This window comes from Rhipicephalus sanguineus, chromosome 7 (assembly GCF_013339695.2).
Source record: "Rhipicephalus sanguineus isolate Rsan-2018 chromosome 7, BIME_Rsan_1.4, whole genome shotgun sequence".
Lineage (NCBI taxonomy): Eukaryota > Metazoa > Arthropoda > Arachnida > Ixodida > Ixodidae > Rhipicephalus > Rhipicephalus sanguineus.
This window is the reverse complement of record NC_051182.1, coordinates 143,732,777-143,751,972: the sequence shown is the minus strand read 5'-3', so window position 1 is coordinate 143,751,972 and position 19,196 is coordinate 143,732,777. Positions and strand designations below refer to the sequence as shown.

The following is a 19,196-nucleotide window of genomic DNA, read 5'->3' as shown; positions in this document are numbered from 1 at the left end:
AAGCTATGCTAGAAATAGCACACTTTATGCAAATCACTCGAATCACTAATGGACACCAGTGAATTGAGAAAAAGTATGCATTTACTTTGCACATAAGATCTGTTTTGCTGAGAAGGTTACTGTGTGAGCATCTCAAATAGGCTGTCTTCTAACAGCGTCGGTTCAGCCTCAGCACAAGACTCACGAAAGAAAAAAAGTCTGTCTACCGCTGAAGGCGAGCATAAATTCGTGTTATAGTGAATAAATATCGCCTTCATAGCCGGATTGCCCTGCAGCGTGGCGATATCTCTTCACGGGTCTTCTAGATACCGAAACGCTTCCGCCCTCACTTAGGTTGTTCTGACTGTTCAAAATCCGAAGTCTGTCCCCATCTTCGGAATCCTAAGCCGTCTGACCCTGTCGGCTTCAATGAAGCTGTCACCACCACCGACGCTACCAGCACCCATTTCAGAAAGCCGCAACAGGCGAAGTCGGCTCCGGCGGTGGGGGAGCCTGCTACCACAAAAGACCGTTTCACGCATGTAATCAATTAGGAACGCACCCTGACATTGGAGAGGTGGCTGAAAGCGCATCAAAGATAGCCATCTTCTAGTCCCTTCCGCCGCGACTACGGGAACTGCTTTTGGAAGTGCCGCCGCTTTGAGAACTGAATGCACGCGAAGCATTGCAAAGCCTGTTCCAAGGCGGTATCCGCGCGGGGGGGGGGGGGGGGGGGCGCGAAGTAATAGCTTGCCACCTGAAAAAAATTAAGCGTGCTGCACTGACCTTGAGAGACAGCGACTTTCGTCGGCAGAGGCCGACAACACTGCCCCCGCGATTCTGCCGTCTGCCGCCGTCTGCGGCGTCGCGCGCTTTACCACATGGACCATTCTGTGCTTGAGGGGAAACCATCGCCGCCATATCTGTCAGCGACCGGCGGCGCGCCTTTGCTTGTCTTGGCACGTTAAAAAAAAAAAAAACAGCATTCCCCCATTGGAAACACCTCAGATCATTTCCGACACAAAAAGACAATGTAACGACATACCCGTGTCCAGCATAGTATCGCGATACAGGCGATACATCGTAAATGTATTTCACTACTGAAATACAAATACATTTTTCAAATGTATCTCGATACAGAAATACAGATACTCAAAAGTATCTCTGAAATACTATCGCGATACTGCCCAGCCCTGTGTGGAACATTATCGTATGCCTTTTCCACATCCAAAAAACAGCACAGGAGGGGCCGCTGCTCTGACTTGGCAATCGACACACACTCGGTGAGAGCAAACAAATTGTCTTCCAGTCTTCGACCTGGACGGAAGCCATTCTGCATCTCCGTAAGCAGATGTTTAGCCTCTGCCCAGCCACTCATCCACTGCTTCAAAATTCCTGCAAACAGTCTATACAGGACACTGGTAACAGTTATTGGGCGGTAGTCTTCGATGAGGTCAGCTTGGCCTTCTTTCTTTGGTATGAAGACCACTCGACCAAGGCACCACTCCCTTGGGATTGGCGCACCTTCAATGATCCCGGCGAACAGCCCAGCGAGGTGCTCCCTCGTCTCCATCTTCCTCCCTCGTCTCCCTCGGCCACGACCTCGTGCCCTCGGCACCATCTTTTAAGAAATGTAGAAACTATAACGCAGCATTGCAAGCATACTAACGCGATAATCACAAGCTTGGTAGAAATGTAATGAAGTCTAGGGTTTGACGAAAACTCGTCTGGCGAGGAAAAACCATGGTCGATGAAAACGTACACTCGCCAAAATAAATAAAGCAACAACAGAATTGACGTTTCGGCGCCCAGTACGGGTGCCTTGTTCACAATGAACGAATGCATGCTGGTCTTTATTATATATGCGTCGAAAGGCGCAACGCGCTTGCGTATACCTCAGGGAGTGGACCCCGTGTCCGATTTATCGTGTTAGTTGTTGATTGTTGCCTCCTCTCCTAGCTCCCTCGTGCGCGCCGGGTGTTTTTCTTTTTGTTTTGTTTGCGTGCGCGGGCTCCCTCTCCCTTGTAATGTGCGATAATGAATAAAATTACCGTTGGCCCCCTAAGTGTCCTTGTACGGGCCTCTGAGAGAGTTTTCTCTGCAGAGTGTGACATTTGCAGTCTCGAGTCTGTGAATTTGTTGTAGCCTTCGAGATGGCAATGGTTACGTCGCTACAAATTTCGGAGTCAACATATTAGTGAACAACTTCGTTTCGTTACAGCAACGCGGCAGCACTTAGCACGCAAAAATGGAGTCAAAGTCAAACCGCTCTGGCAAAGGCACGCAGCCGTTGCAAACTTAATTTTCTTCCTTATATATAATTTACTAGGGACGTCTCATAAATTTTACTTGAAGTCATTTTCCAGTAGTGCTTTCGGAGAGAAGCGGTTAACATCGAATATCCGGTGCGAAAAAAATTGCGCGAATAGGCACCCCCGTTGCCTTCTCACTGAGGCGGCTCTTACGATCAGAACGCGCTGGAAGGACGAGGTATTAGTGGGGGCGGCCGCGCCACAATGCCCCTAGGAGCGCGCACGGCTCCCCACTCTAAGGGGGGGGGGGGGGGGCTCAAGATTAGCCACAGCGCCCCCCTCTTCTCGCTGTACCCCCCCCCCGCCTCCCTTCCTCGAGGTGTGTGCAGATTTCCCCATTAGGGGGAGGGGAAAATTTCACAGAAGCTCCCCTCCTCTCCCCGAATGGGTTGAGTGTGAAAGAAATCAAATGTGAAAGAAATGGAGATTCTCATTGGATGCTTGAATGAAAATAAGGTGACGCCGTTGCTTCTCACAATCGGACTGCCGTTGGTCCCCAACTTTCCGGCGGCATAAAAGTCCTTCGAATGTAATAGGGCGTCCTCGGTTTTCATTATGACGCCAAGATCATGCAATACATGTTTTACTAAAACATGCGTGGCCGTAACCTTTTTATTTTAAACACAGACGGGACAGGTCCGAACGAGTGAAGCTATGGGACAGACCTCGCACCCCGCCTTAGATGATGAGGGGGGAGAGGGTGTTACGACCCCCCCTCCCCCGAAACACCCCGTGCTCACGTCTATGTCCATAAATACAGTTTTTGCTCTTTGCTCGTACTTGTGCATTTAAATAGTTTTTTTCCCACATATGCAATAAGCTTTCGAATTACCACCCCGGTAACATATTCTCTCCTTACTCTTAAAAGATTTCATAGTTGCAAGTACATCTTACTAACATGTAAACTACTCCATGTTTATTACTGTTCTCGAATTGTGTTTGCATTGTTACCATTAGTAGTATTTTTCTTGCATTTTTGTTTGTTGTCTTACTAGCAGCAAGCGTTCCCATTCCTTCTATAGCGCTAAAATGGGCTGCAGCATACGTAAATAAATAAATAAATAAATAAATAAATAAATAAATAAATAAATAAATAAATAAATAAATTTTAGAGTGGAGCCTTCACACCCTAAAAAACAGTGAAAACAACATCAATATGGCGTCCTGCCAAGCTGAACTGTGACGCATAGTGGGCATCTCGGCGTAGTAAACTTGGCGATAAAAGCGTACTCTGAAAACCAAACGCATTGTCGGTCTGCAAGGCAAGCTTTCGAAGTAATTGGCACGCTCACTGTATAGACCAAAACACAGAGAATTCCATGCGCATCGCCATATTTGCATCGCGCGTCGCGCCATCTATCGCACACGCGACGAAACAACATGCGCGGGCTGCCACGCCAGCAGACGCTACACAGAGCAAACGTGAAACTCCCGAAACTCAGCCCGTCGGAGAGCGTGTTTCGCGTCTTTTCTAGCCTGGACATTTTCGCTGATTTTATTGGAACATCTTGCTCATGCAAGTCCACAATGTATACAGTACGTGCTGAGTGGGCTGCGGAAGCAACCTCGTCAGATACGTACGCTGTTACATTTGTAAAAAAAAACGTTCTCGCTGTGGTACGCGTGACTCGTAATTGCAGTGCAGCTCGCGAAAGAGCGAAACGATGTTTTGTTGCGCCATATTACAAGTTGTGCACAAAGTTTTGTGGAATGTAATCATTTCAGCATGCATCGCGTAATAATTAGAGTACGCTTTACGGGTAGTTTCGCGGAACGTAATTTTTGTTTCACGAGCGCTCTTACAATAATGCGTCTTGCTCACAAAAGCGTGCTATCAGAGAGTATAACCTGCAGTATCGTTCAGCGATCCCATTTGGAAGCTACCTGCGCGATTTTATTCTTGTAACGCTGATGCTTTACAAGCGAAACTGTGCTACTCTTAGTTAAGCCGGCTAGCTACGCCTGCGACGTAAAGGACACTGGCGCGAGTATACTGTTTACTTACGTGCCAATATATGTATTATGTGCAGCTGGGTGCCTCGTGTCCAAATAAATTTGGGGACATCAAACACTGCAATGAAAGCACGAAATTCTGACCAGCTGTTGAGGAGCACCGTGCCATTTATTACCTTTTGAAGGCGAAATCTCGAAGGCGTGGATGCCATCAAATCACTAAAGCTTAATACTACGTTGAAAGTGGCAAAGCATGCTGATTGCTTGGGCTTGAAAGCACTACCTTGCACGAGACTTTCGTCAAAGGAAACGCTCAAAGGTATGAAGTGCACCCCCACACAAAGCTCGCGCCTGCCTTCAACCCAGCTGCGTGTCACGCAAATTAGGTTCGCAAAATGAAATAGGTGGGCATCACACTGCAGAATACACGCAACTAGTGTACTTACTCGCGCATTTTCACTCGGCTCCTAGTTTTTTTGCTTGAATCACAGTTATCCACTCGCGGCGAAGCTGAAAGCACCACACCGGCACTATTTCCGTGGCGCGTCGTAATCGTCGCAGACAACACTAATATCCTCTTGTTGCGCTGCTTGTTTTGGCATCCAAAGACAACGCAGTAGTGCCCAGACGAGCTCTTACACGCTAAAGCGGCGTGAACGGGTACTTTTTCGCACTTTAAAGCCTCAGAACTGCAGCTTGCCCTGTTTACTTGGCGCAGCGGAAGGTAATCTCAGGCCTGCCTTGTGGGCCAGTAAGAGGTGTTTCGTGTTTATCATTTTACGTGAGGATAACGTTTCTTCCTGTATTCCTCTTGGAATGCATGTGCGTGTATGTGCGTACACGCACACACTGAATCAATCTATCTATCTATCTATCTATCTATCTATCTATCTATCTATCTATCTATCTATCTATCTATCTATCTATCTATCTATCTATCTATCTATCTATCTATCTATCTATCTATCTATCTATCTATCTATCTATCTATCTATCTATCTATCTATCTATCTATCTATCTGCCTGCCTGCCTGCCTGCCTGCCTGCCTGCCTGCCTCGGTTAATGGCATGATTAAAAATCACAATAAAGACGAAGGTATTTGATGAACCAGCACATAAATAACATAATAACGCACACATAAAAGACGCAAACACAAGCGCTGGACTGCAACTAATCTCTTGTTGTACGTTATGATGATGTGATGTGTGCGTTATGGTGTCCTTGGTGCACTGCTTCATCTGTTGTTGTGAGCAACAACATTTATTCTGACGTTTCGACCAGAGATCGGCTGGTAGCTTCGTGAGAGCTTTCTTCCCAGGTGTCTAGTGTGGAAGATTTGCCGAGGTTCACAGAAGCGGCACCGTTTCTTGCTTAGGTTTCGCCGACGCAAGCTGTGCTTTACCCAAGGCTTTACCAGCTTGAAAGAACAAGCTTGGTTGGACAAGCCAGGTGCAGTCGCCGCGGAGGCTCGGTGGTTACTGTGCTCGGCTGCTGACCCGAAAGACACGGGTTCGATGTGGGCCGCGGCGGTGGCATTTCGATGGAGGCAAACTGCTGGAGGCGCGAAAGTTGGGAAGGGGGCGAAAGAAACGAGACTTAATGTGATAATGCCTGCCTCTCTTGCAAATTCGCAGTCAGTGGGAGGCGACTCCGAGTCTTAATAACCTGTGGATTAGTCCACTCTTCCGGGGATTGGTATGGTGAATGTGTATCTCTGCTCTCTGGTGAGCGCTCTTGAATGCAGCAGGGCAGCCAGTCACGTAGTAGATCTGCAGTGCTTGTAGATTGTGCACGACTAGAGAAGTGGCGTGACAACCCTGTGTACACGATCATGAGAGAGAAGTTTCCGAAATGCATAGGGCGATGCATGTGCCAATGCATAAGAATTTGGTGGTTGCTTTCCGTTGAAGCTTCACGTCTAAGCTCGCGGACAGCTGTTCTACTCCCAGTTAGGCCGACCGCATATCCAGGAGAGTCAAAGGCAAGGCGCATGTTCATGTGGAGCACGCGTCAAAATTAATCCGTAGTCCTTACCTTATCAACGCGTATCTCAAAATTGTATCATGTGCTCAGCATGTAAAACCCAGCAGTTATTGAATATTTCGCCGGTAAGTGAAAGATCGCACATTTCTGTTGCCAGATCCTTTGCTCTGTTTGTACTCACGTCGTGAATCGATCAGTCCAAATGCTTGTCCAACGCTTCTTAAGTGGTGCAAATCACATTCATTCGTTTCTGGTATTCAGTTTACATAACCGTTCAGACATGGCCACAAAGGACTCACTGTAACGTCTCTGGATGCTCCAGATAGAATAATGAGTTTATGGAGAAAATATATATCTTGTGACTGGGCTTGTGTTGATCACGGCCTCGGCGCGAACCGACAGTATTGGAAGCAATTCCTGACCAACAGCCATGTTATTGTCTTGGTAGCTGCTAGGCTCAGGCGGCTATGATAGCTCCGTCAAAGGTAATGTGGAACCATAGTATCGGTGCCGAGAGCACAACTTCTCCCTCTCTCCCTCTCTACTTGCAGCATGCCACGAGTTGTTTAGTTCGTTCGGAGACGTTACGCGCAGAGTACACGCGTTGCTTGACCCGTCAGTAACAGTTCCTACGCATCCTTCTGCTTGGTATTATAATAACACCTGGGGCCTTGCGTACACTGCTTGGGATGACAAGTTGTGCAGTCTGTTTCTTCTCGATCCGTCATTGATATCATCCCTGGCCTTTTGTCTATTTCTTTTTTCTTGACCAACTTGGGTCCCACTTCGCCCACCGGCTGAGAGCTTTTCAAATCGTCCCGGTCTCCCACGTCCTCGCAGTCGAAATTGCTATACTCGGCGACGATGGGGTACTACTACAGGCATCTAGTGTTCTTTATATTCAAGGTAAAGTTGTACTGAAGACAACGACAACGCTAGCCTAGCGAAAAACGAAACAGTTCATTATCGGTAAGTGTTACAAGCTGCCACTCTATAGCGTCGCCAGCGCGAAGTCGGTGACGGGAATAGGAGCGAAGAGATCAGAGACGAGTGTGGAAAAAAAAAAAAAGCTTTTAATCTAGTGGTATGGCAGCACAAGGAATCTAGTACAACACTTAAAACAAACTAACAACCGCCTATAAAATCGATCGAGCAGCTTACAAGGGAGTATACAGGTTTAACAAACAATAAAAGAACTTAACACAAGCAGTGCATCTAGGTTAACAGCGGTAGTAGCTACAGATGAGAAAGTGAGGAAACACAGACAGATGAAGGCATACGTGAGATGACCGGACGCGTTGAGTCCCCGAAGATGAGATGCGAGAAGTCACAGACTGCGATGTCGGCGTGTAGTTGCAACGCTGGTGTTTCCGGGAGGCTTGTACTTGGAGACGATCTCAGGCAGGTCGAGTTAACTTGAGATTGAAGTTCCGATGCCTAGGTTGCAGACGTTAATTATACGCATCTCAACCAGACGAACGGCTCAGTTTAGGTGGCCAGCCGATACAGAGCCACACTAAAAACTTCTAGAAGCGATATTTGTTGATCTGCTCAGTCTACACCATGCTGGATGAGCAACTATAGACTTTTTAGCCGGGCGATATCCCGCGCCTGAATCCCCTTCCATGTCCCCCGCTTCTTTTCCTGGGGAAAGAAAAAAAAAAAGGACCTGATTTCTTCAGCCCCAAAAATCTCGGCTTTTACGCCACTCTTATGCAAAATCAGTACTGGATTTACGTACTCATCACGGAAATGGAAATACATTGATTTAATACACACTATATTGTTTTCTTGACGTTTCCAATAATTTGGAATTTTGTTAATTCGCACGTTGTTCCCGGCCCCATGAAATTCGAATTAACGCGCTTTTGCTGTATGAAACTCAAATTGCTCTCAATAAACTAATTTTCTTCAAGTTATATTATGTGTTAGAATGGCAAGACTACTGGGTATGCTAGTTCGCTACAAATAACTGCGCTTATACAGTACAAATAAACAGAAAGAAAGAAAGAAAGAAAGAAAGAAAGAAAGAAAGAAAGAAAGAAAGAAAGAAAGAAAGAAAGAAAGAAAGAAAGAAAGAAAGAAAGAAAGAAAGAAAGAAGAAAGAAAGTACCCGTTGGGCACACCCACACCAAGCCTCGCTTGCCCCAGTTTCCTCGATAGAGCAAGGGCTCCTGTTATTTATATTTACCTTAAGACAAATAATACCTTCATGAATTTTTAAAAATATGAATTTGTCTCGTTTCCCTTCCTCAATGCCTTAACGTTTACATTTACATTAAGCGCCGATTCCTTGGCCATTCCCCGCAATGGGTGTTAGACACAGAAACCAGGCAAATGAATTGCTGAATAAGCCTGAGAAAGCAATGTATTGAAATCCATAGAATAATTAACTATAGAATCTAGGAATGATACACTACAGAGCAGACAAGATATTCTAATCGATATATTCACCATAGAGTCTAGGAATATGGCACAGTAGAGGAAAGTAATGGAATTGATTGGGAAAAGACTTTATTCGGGTCCATCGGGGCATGAACTATATAGAGCACGTAGCGTGCCACTCCGACGTCGGGACAGATAGGCCTTGCCTCTCCGCTACATCGTGGGCCCGTCGGACTGCGTAGCGCAGCATCCCACTTAAGGCCGAGACAGACGGTACGATTTTCCATGCGATGCGACGTCCGACACGGCGGTGGGAAAACCGGAATGGTGACCTTTCATAGCGTCGGACAGCCACCATTCCCTCTCCCCCACCGCCGCGTCGGCCGGCACATTGCATGGAAAATGCGGTCTAAGCTGGCAAAGTCTGAGCAAAGCGTGCAAGTGTTTGACGTCTGAATTAACGAACAACTTTTATCTGAGGAGGCGAGTGTACCCGCCGCCGCACACTAATGTCAACAGAGAGCTCGGGCATCGACGCTCCGACTCTTGCAGCTCGGGGCATATCCCATTCCCGCACTCTTGCACACGACCGGAAATGTAATGGGAAAATTCTCCCACCGCTCCGCCTGCTCCCTGCATTGGGTGTGAGGCAGTTTCACTACTGAAGCCAGGAAAAAAAAAATAAGGCAGTTTCGTCCTATTTGTGCCGAGCCTGAAGGAAGTGCGAAGCTGGGCGGGATGCCTTGTTTTCTCTTTTTTAAATGCGAAGCATTTCTTAGCGAACTTCTGCGACTTTCTGCGAACTTCTGCGACTGTGTGCTGACGTGATCGAGCGCTGCACCCGCTAGGTGGTGATAGTTGCATAGGCGTGCGCACAGGGGGGGGAGTCAGGGGGGGAGGGCGGCCGCCCCCCCTATTCACCTAAGAGGGGGTGGGCGCAAAGTCAGCCCCATACATTGACATAACAGGGAGGGGGGCGCTGCGACTCGGGGGGGGGGGCGCAATGTAAGCGCCATACATTGACATAATTGGGAAGGGGGGCGCCGCGAGTTAATATACGGACTCAGTATGAGTCAGTATATTAACTCTATCATAGGCGTGTACACAGGGGGGGGCAGGGGGGCGCCACCCCTAATCACCTAAGAGGGGGGCGCAAAAGCTGCCCCGTACATTGACCCTTCTAGTCACATAAGAGTGGGAGGGGGCGCAAAGTCTGCCCCATACATTGACTTAGTAAGGTGGGGGGCGCTGCGATAAACCTTTGCCCCCCCCCCCTGATGGGGTACCCTGCGCACGCCTATGAACTCTATGCATTTCTCTGACAAATTGCGTCAGAGTAATGCTCTCGATAGAAAGCTGCTCCGTCAAAGCAATGCTCTCTACAACAGACGACTCGCGACTAGACGGCGCAGACAGCAATTTCGCCTCTCGCTTCCGTGGTCACTGGTGTATATGTACTAGAGCACTGCACGGGCCCGGGCCGGGCCCGGGCTTGAAGCCGCGGGCCTGGGCCGGGCCGGACTCGGTAAGTCGGGCCTTCGAGCACACGCGAACGTTATGCATGGCATGGTATACTGTGCCAAGCTGAAGTGACACGTGCAAAGAGCTGGCTCTTAGTAAAGCTTAGCAATAAAAATAGAAAAACAGTTGAACTGCTATTTTTTTTTCACCAGTATAGATATAGATTGGCACTGTATATTTTCAGTAACGTTGCGTCTGCTGGACCAGACTTTGTCAAAGTAACAAGTACATCGTGGTGGGTTTCCTTATGAACACGCCAGATGACGTATATATATATATATATATATATATATATATATATATATATATATATATATATATATATATATATATATATATATATATATATATATATATATATATATATATATCACAGCACTATTCTAGGTTGACGCAGACGGTACATTTTATTTATATTCCTTGGTATTACGTGCCAAAACCACGATATGATTACGAGGCACGCCGTAGTGGCACAGGATTAATTTCGACCACCTTGAGTTCTCTAACGTGCACCATTTCGCACCCGCGTCCTAGGACTTAACAGCGAAACAGACTACCCGCTGAGCTACCACCGCTGGCAAAGCAACATTTCGATGCATGTACACACCGGATTTTCCGTCCGATCGCCCGCTACAAAGCGCACGGCATCATTAATGATCATCATCAACAACTAATATCCTCTAGCGGGCCCGAGTCGGGTCTGGTCATGAACAAGCGCGCCCTGGATTAGTTTAGTAATGAACGCCCGGGCCCAGGCCGGGCTCGGGCTGCGTGCGGTCAAGTACGCCCGGGCCCGGGCCGGGCTCGGGCTGGGTTCGGTAATGTACGCCCGGGCCCAGGCCGGGCCCGAGCTTGGAACCACGGGTCCGGGCTGGGCTTCATAAAGCGGGCCCGGGCCGGGCCCGGGCCGTAAAATCCGGCCCGTGCAGTGCTCTAATATGTACTTCATCCGCTAACAGCTACAAGACGGGGTCAAAAACATACATGTACTACGTCATCGCCTGCATGTTTAAAACGCGCGCCTTTTTCGATAATTTATCTGGCTTGGCATGTGCCGCCACACTGCGGGAATACCTGAAAGTTTTTTTCTTGCGCCGCGCCGCCGATGTCTCTTTTGTTATGCTTCACTACAGCGGTGCGCAGGCTAGTTTCGGTTTCGTCCTTCGGAATTCCCACTTGTCGCGCCCGCAAAACTGACGGCTTTCCGGTTTAGAATCTTTCAAAAGGTGAACGATTCGTTACTTTCTCGTTTATTGGTCCCCGGTACGCGATGACGCCTGTTTCCGTGCATGCGCTCACTTGTACAAACGATGCCGCTGTGGTGGCGTTTCCTGTTTCGGGGACTCGCAAAAACCACTTCCGTCTCGTTGACGATAAGACGAATGTTTATTATAGGTTCCAGGCTTGTTATTGCTTTCCGGACGCGCTGACAACTGCAGTTTTCTTCATTGCGTCCACCCGCGCAGTTTGCTTGCGCTGTGGAAGTTCCCGCTGGTTTTTCTGCCGCGAGTGAGTCTAGCGGCGATTCATCCGAATCGCCGCTCGAATTCCGAATCAGAATCAGATTCAGTAAATGTCAGCCCGTCATACGAGTCGCTACTTACGTGTGAAGACTCGGGTGTTGGTGAGTGAGCGACTTCTCAAAAGCGAGCGCAACGAGCCGATGCTGATTATATCAAAAGTGGTTTTTCTCTTCTGACCCAGGGCAGCAACAAGCCCTGGTCGACCGAGCCCGGACGGCGGCAAGAGCCAATGGTCTTCCGGACTAGGAGGTCCAACCACTAGAGACTCAACTCGTTAGAAATAAATGTTTTATTCTCTCTCGCCCCCCCCCCCCCCCCCGTGTTTCCACTTGACGTCACTTCATGCACTTATATTTGTACGTCTGTGAATTGCAGAGACGTTTATTGCAACGCATAATTTTTTAACAGCGTATATAGGCTTTTTTTTTTTAATTTATCTCATGAATAAGCCATGTGTGTGTAACATATTTTTTGTCACTTTATGGTCACCCTACAATAATTACGGCAACGTTTTTTTCTGAAATAAATTCACCTGGAGAATTTAAATCACCAATAAAAAAAGCAATTAAAAAAATCATATCGCGGTTTTGGGACGTTAAACCTCAAATATTGTTAGGACTGTTTCCGTACCGAAACCGGTGCAACAGCTGAAGTAGCGGTTATAGTATGAAAGTCTTTGGCGCTGAAAGAAAGACTGGTGTTTTGGGCGCAGCGCTTATATTTTCATGTACGTATTAGAACTGTAAATGCAAAAAAAAAATACAATGTTTTCGAAAACATTCTTTAAAAAATGTGATGTAGGTCGAAGACGCCGTGAGCGCCACTGCAAAGCCCAACGCCGCAATCACGCATCACAACTGTACTACAGCAGTACCTAGAGTAGAGTATATTCTAGGCACTATAACTCTATTCAGTCTACTGTTGGCTTGTCATTCTCGGAACTCTCGCTAGCCGAAACTTAGAGAGGTCGGAAATAAACGGATTGTATTGATCTGTCGCGCACTGCTGCAAGTGATGTGTCGTGTTATGACTAATTGGGCTCCAGCAACATATACTCAGCAAAGAAACGCCAAACCAAAATTTTTGCGTCAGTATACCTTTAACCCCCCCCCCCCCTCCACCCTCCTCAGTGGCAAGCTCAGATCAACTGCTCCTCTAAAAGCAGCATTTTTTAGTCAACCTCACCACAAGCATTAAGTTATCTTTATGTTGCTTTCTCTGATCAGAGACAGTCGCGGCTGCAGAAACTCACGTAATAATGTCACTTGCAGATGACAGTATCTTTCCTTCCGACTTGACTCCCCAAGTGCATTAGTCAAAGGGCCGCTGACTGTCTACAGCGCTCGTAGTGTACGACGCTTGCTTTAATTAATTCGTTTTGTGACAGTCACACTCGGTACGCAAAGATCCATGGGAAAGGTACACAGCGCGTTGCTGTGTCATGGCCGGAACTCTCCACCATCTGGTTCTAATCATTAATTTTTTTAAATTAAAGAACAAAAAAAAAAGACTTTTACAGCATATATCTTTTATGGTCGAGGTTTGCCGTAGAGTAGTAGAGTAGAGTAGATCCTATAACTTTGCCACACACCCACGCTGGGGATCGGCCAAGAACCGGATAGTTTTTAAAATCTAATTGTTAAAGTAAAGCGTAGATTTTTTTTTCTATTTAAGAGGAAAGAAGTAAAATGAAAAAAAAAATTAAGAATAGAAGTAGAAAATCATATAAACGATGAAGCGGAGAAGTTGAATAAGAAAGAATAAAGAAATTTTGAAAAGTATAAAAACAAGAGGAAAGATTGATTCTATAGCCTAAATTTCTGTGAACCTTTAAGAAACTCCTACAGGGCTAACTTTAGAAACAGCGCTAAAAGACGGGACAAAGAAAGGACACAAACCACGGCGCTTCACTGTAATGAATGTGGTTGCCAGCCATCTTTTAAAGATTCCATTTTCCTGTCGAAGTACCATGATGAACGGGCGCGTGTCATTTCTGAAGCGTATCATACCTATAATGGCGGAGAAGCATGTGTCAGCCTCCCCTCGATCTCCCTCCTTCCGAAGGAGTTGACGTTTCTGTCCGATTGAAGATTTTTGAGCCTCTGCTCAGGCTAATCAATTTTTCTTTGTTTCTGTGCTTTTGTTTCCTTGAGATTGTGGCGGAGTATATATAGGCAGACTGGAAGAATTAAACACATTTGGTTGTTAGTCAGCGCCGTGGTTTGTGTCCTTTCTTTGTCCCGTCTTATAGCGTGTTTCTAAAGTTAATCATGAACCAACCAGCCCAAATGCGTACCTTATTGCAGTTCATTCCTACAGGGCATCGGCAATCTTCCCCCATCACTGTATCCAAGAGACAAAGCCCCGAATGAAAGTACATTTGGTGCACTTAACTCAGTGTGTCCTAGATAGATCTTCATCATGAACGCGCTCTTCTTCATCGCCTTGCTCTTCTGCCGCACTCCCAGAAGACGTGCGCCTATTTGTACGGCGTGGGAAGCAATAACTTTGATGGACAAGATAACGAGTACAGAGAGAGAGAGAAATTTTTGAGGGGACAAAAAATTTCTTGGCTAGGCGAGATTCGAACCCGCGTCCCCACGATCCGAAGTCGAGCGTCGTATATGTCAACCACGTGGCTATCCAGGCACGCTATAGCAGAGCACAGCATAGCCTTTTAAAGTATAATATAGAAAGGGGCTGTGAAAGGAAAGTGAGGGGGGGGGGAGGGGAGAACGGGTGTAGAGAGAGAGAGAGAGAAAGACATAGAAAGAAAGCGAAAAAAAAAAGGAGAGAAAAGGCTTATAGCCAAGCCAAGACAAGCTAGGTGACCACATAGAAATAAAAAGAAAGAGAGAAAAGGCTTATAGCCAAGCCAGGGCTAGCTAGGTGCCCACCAGCTTTGCTGTGACTAGCCTTGTGCGGTGCAAGCTGCGCTTCACTCATTTTGAGCTCACATATCGCCAGAAAAATACGTCATATATGGGGCATTTCAGATAGCGCCTCAAAAAGTTGTTAAACGTAGGACTTCTGGGCAAGAGAGGGAGAGAGATTTTTTTTTTCTAAAATAAACCTTCAGTTGCTGTGTATAAGCATCACGCTAATTATTCGTTTGTTAATCGAGGCTTAATGAAAATTTTGATTTATCGCTTTGGTGTAAGTGTTATAACGAACGAATCGCAGCCACTGAGATTGCGAACCACACCCTTTTGGGTTATATAGTTCATTTATACTGTCATCGTCACCAAGGTTACACCGAGGTAGTGACGTAGCCTGCAACCGCGATCGAGCAGAGGAAATTCTTTTTTCCGTAGCAGACGACGAATTCCTCTGGCATCCGAGAAGAAAGCGCCGGCGAAAGTAGTCATCGCTGCGTGTTCCGCATGTGCTGCGGCGCGGACGGAATAGTAAAATGGAGAATGCCGTATTTAGTTTCTTTCTTTCTGCGTGTTGTTTTTACTTTTTCTATAAGAGCCCGTGCCGGTCAGCGGAGGCCAGCCACACCGCGCACGCCGAACGAGTCTCAGAGTTGTGCGAGCTGCTCAGTCTAGTGTGGATACACAAGCGGCCGTGGAATGCGCGATTTCGCCGCGACCTGTACAACCGCGGGCTTGTACAGCGGAAACTACAGAGAGAGGTCTGAGGTTTCGCCGCAAAGCAGCAAAAAGCGCGCGCCGAGCCAGTCGAAGCATTCCAACGCGCCACGTGACACCTGTAACAGCTAGCCGTCCTCTTTATTGTTGCATTTGTCGAAACGGGAAGGTGCAAACGAAGACGAAGAAGCTAGAAAAAGAACGTAACAGACAAGAGCGAGCGCGACGCCACACACAGAAACGTACAGCCCGCGTCAGCCGTCTGACGTCACCGTCGCCGTTCCGGTTTTTTTATCGCCCGAAAACACCGCCGTTCGCCTTCGAAGAATTCCGGAGTGGGGAGGCGACTCACGGGGAGGATTTATAATCGTGTGATTAAGACCAGGTAGAGGGGCGGGTGAGGAAGAAGATGAAGAAACAACGCGGTGGGGAGAAGCGCCGTAATTATGCGCAACACGCGTTTGAAGCAGTGACACTTGAACGTCGTCTGCTAGCCCAGAGTGCTAGCAGACGACAGAAAAACGGCCGTTAGCAGCAGACGACGCCCCGAGGCAAACGACGAGAAAGGCCTCTGAGCCATTGGTAGCCGTTTTTCCTTTCGGTAATTTGTCACTCGGGTGTCTCGCAGCACAGAGCTGCTTTCTCGCTGTCAAACGAAAACAACGGTTAAGAGGTACACGCCCTCGAAGAGAACGGGTTATTACACAAGCGAGAAACTGCTCGCTTTCATCACTTATGCGATCTGGAGAGAGCCCCCCCACTAGGGGGTGCCCATTTCAGCTTCCTCTACTTCGCGCGCTTTTTATGTGTTGAGCCGAAAACAAAGACGACGCTTGTTACAGGCATCTCCTTGACACATTCAAAAGTGTTGCACGCGCATTAGGTGACGCTCGCTCTTTTTCGCATGCATGCATGCTTGCAGCGGTGTTGTGTCTCGCCGCTTTCACACAGCAGTGAGTCAGCGACACGACCACCACGAAACCGCCAAGCCTGCCTGCAAGAGCCGCGTTTTTTTTTCCCGGCGTGACAACCGGCGCCACCGCGTGTAGCGCTGTCGGCTCCAACGGCGCTTCACGATTGGTCCGCAGAACCACACGTGTGTGTAATGCGTCACGTGGGGAGCACTTGTCACGTGACCCTTCCTCGAGGAGGTGGGTTTGTCTGTTTGTTCGCTCGCTGGCGTGCGTGCGTGCGTTTGTGAGTTGGCCCGAGGACTGGGCGAGCGTGAGCGGCGGTTGTGGTGTGTGACAGCCGTGCTACCGGGGCATGTCACGTTGGTTTTGAAGAAAAACCTTCGCCGACACTAGTTTTTCAAAGTGTGCGCGCTTGTTGGTCCTGTGAGGCGCCCCTACACCTACTGGATTTACATGTCGTCGACGGGTTGGCTGTGGTGAAACGTTACTCGACAAAACGCGGCCGCCGTAAGAGTGCGGGGGGGAAGAGACGGCAGCTTTGTTTTTTCGCTATTTAGCCGGTCTCCAGCGCTGCCAACATGGCGGAGCCCGCCGAACTGGACGCGTTCAACAGTCCAGAGTTGAAGTACCTGGTCGTCGACAAGAGCGACGTTTACGATCCGACCAAGCAGGCAGAATGGACGGCCAAGAAGCTGATCTGGGTGCCGCACGAGTCGCAGGGCTTCGTCGCCGCCAGCGTCAAGGGCGAGCGCGGAGACGAGCTCGAAGTCGAAGTCCTGGAGACGGGCAAGCGCTTTCTCGTCAGCAAGGACGACGTTCAAAAGATGAACCCGCCCAAGTTCAACAAGGTTGAGGACATGGCCGAGCTGACGTGCTTGAACGAGGCCTCCGTGCTGCACAACATCAAGGACCGCTACTATTCGGGTCTCATATACGTGAGTCTTTGACGTCTCGTTCGAATCCCTCCCCGAAACAAGCGTCGGCTAGTGCATATAAAACACCTACCTCCAACGCGAGCTTGTACGGTACGCGAAAAAACAAAACAAAAAACCGTTCGCTAGACCTACGCGGCCCTTGTAAATACGAAAAATGAAACGAACCCAACTACACACCGGAAAAAAAAAAAAAAGAATGCTAGCGCCTCTTTTGTTGGGGGGTGAGCGAAGCGCCACACCTATTCGCCTGCCGATCCCCTGCCTGCAACCACACGTAGTTGTGCTCCCGCCGTTAGGCTTACCTCGTTCCGTGGTGCAGCCGCTTGCTACTTCGGCGTCCACCGCTAAACTATTCCGTCAAAAGCGTAGTTTTAGACACCTACTAGTAGCCGTAACGCGATCGTGTTTTTGTGCGGGAGTTGGAAGTTGCTTCTACATACGGCCTATCGCAGATCGGTGTGTTTTTGTGTCGTTCAAGAAGTTGGGTGCAGTAAGGTAGGCGGGCTGCGTACCGGCGTTTCATTTATTTGCAGCTCGCTTCGTTTGTCGGTAACTGTATTTTTTTTTTGTATTTGTGTGTCGGCGTTTTGCTGCGGGGCCGGAGGTGACACTAGTTGCATGCCACATCCGTCCGGCTAGCAGTCGTACGAACGCGCGCCTAGCGATAATCTTTTTCTTTATTTTCGTTTTTGTATTTCTCGGCGTTCCTGTTCGCTCGCCCGTGCTGTTAAACTTTCGGCGCATTCTTTTTCGTGCGAACCTTTCTTTTTTTTTTTTTTTTTTTTCGCCGCGTGGTCGACATTGCGAGCTGTGCGTGGTTCGAGTTCTAAAAGAAAAAGTGTACTTCTGTATTTTTATTTTTCTCGTTTCGAAAGCGTTTTTTATTGTGGTCGCAGCTCACGATGGCGCGTTCTTCTCTAAAACGCGTTCATAAAAATAAAAAAAAGAAAGCTTTCTTCCGAGCCGACGAAATGTAGTACGTTCTGTCGAAAAGATCACCGTGCGTTTATGAAGATTAACGGTCTTTTAAATACTTGTCGCACGGCTCGCCGCTATTATTTTGTTCGTTTTTTAAGACACTGTTCCTGTGTTTAGGGAGAAAAATGTTTTAATGCAATATAACACGACGTGAACGAATGAATCACGATGAACGCAGTACAGTGCCAGTGTAGGACGATACTCTAGCATCGGACGCGTTATCCGAAGGTTGTAGGTTCGGTCCCTACCGGCTGCAAGTTGTCTTTTCGCCCACTTCACATTTATATCGCAGGTACTATACTACAGTTAAAAAACTACAAATAAATGTCTCCTACGCCTCCGTTGGCTTCATTGTCAGTTGGTTTAATTAGGTTTTATCTACTACATATTGACTCTTTACAAACAGTGCAATCGCTCAATAACCAATGAAATCCCGGTGCCACACGGGCGTGGTCTGATCGTGCTTGGCTTCTTCGTGCAAGCTGCGGAAGGGAGCCAATCACAGTCCAGAGAATTTGCTCCCGATCGCGATCAGTAGTGCACCGTGCGATACATTTTGCGTAAATTCATGAAAGTATTGTGCGACGTACGTTACTTTGATTATCTACTACGTACTTAAATTCTGTAAAAACGTTAAATCTACAGTGCAATTTTTCACGCACCAGCAGTCATAAAAAAACGCCATTAAAACAATGCTATTAAAATTCATGTCACTTCGTCTTCATTCATTATCGATCTAACGATTGAGTTACTTACCTTTTTTCTTTTTTTTTTTGCTTTTGTCGAGCGAGTAGTAATCATGTGGATGTGCTAATTTCGCCGATAACGATCAATCATAATTAACCTCGATATCGATCACATTTACGGTCACGCTCTCGAAATTTATTGTTTTTGAATTGAAAAAAAGATATCCTGCCTTTGCATCAAGTGTCAACTCCCCTCCCGGGCTATAGTATTCTGTCGAGTTTATAATAAGTAAACGCGTGCGATCTTGGAGTGTTTTCCTTCATTTCTCATCCATTTTGTTCAATGTCAATCAGGGGCGTGGTCAGAAATTTTTCTCGTGGGTGTGTGTGTGTTGGGGGGGGGGGGGGGGTCGTGTGTGCGTTTGTAGGTGTT

At 47.6% G+C, this 19,196-nt stretch overlaps 1 protein-coding gene across 2 annotated transcripts in view; it reads left to right on the top strand.

The window, feature by feature from the left end:
- Positions 1-16,456: 16,456 nt before the first annotated feature.
- The window catches only part of LOC119400136 (myosin heavy chain, non-muscle), a 104,352-nt gene continuing 101,612 nt past the window's right edge, over positions 16,457-19,196 (top strand). For both annotated transcript variants that reach the window (XM_037667115.2, XM_037667114.2), the window contains exon 1: positions 16,457-17,099. In XM_037667115.2, coding sequence (XP_037523043.1) covers positions 16,743-17,099 — 357 coding nt within the window. In that variant the 5' untranslated portion in view covers positions 16,457-16,742. The remainder of the gene's footprint in view (positions 17,100-19,196) is intronic.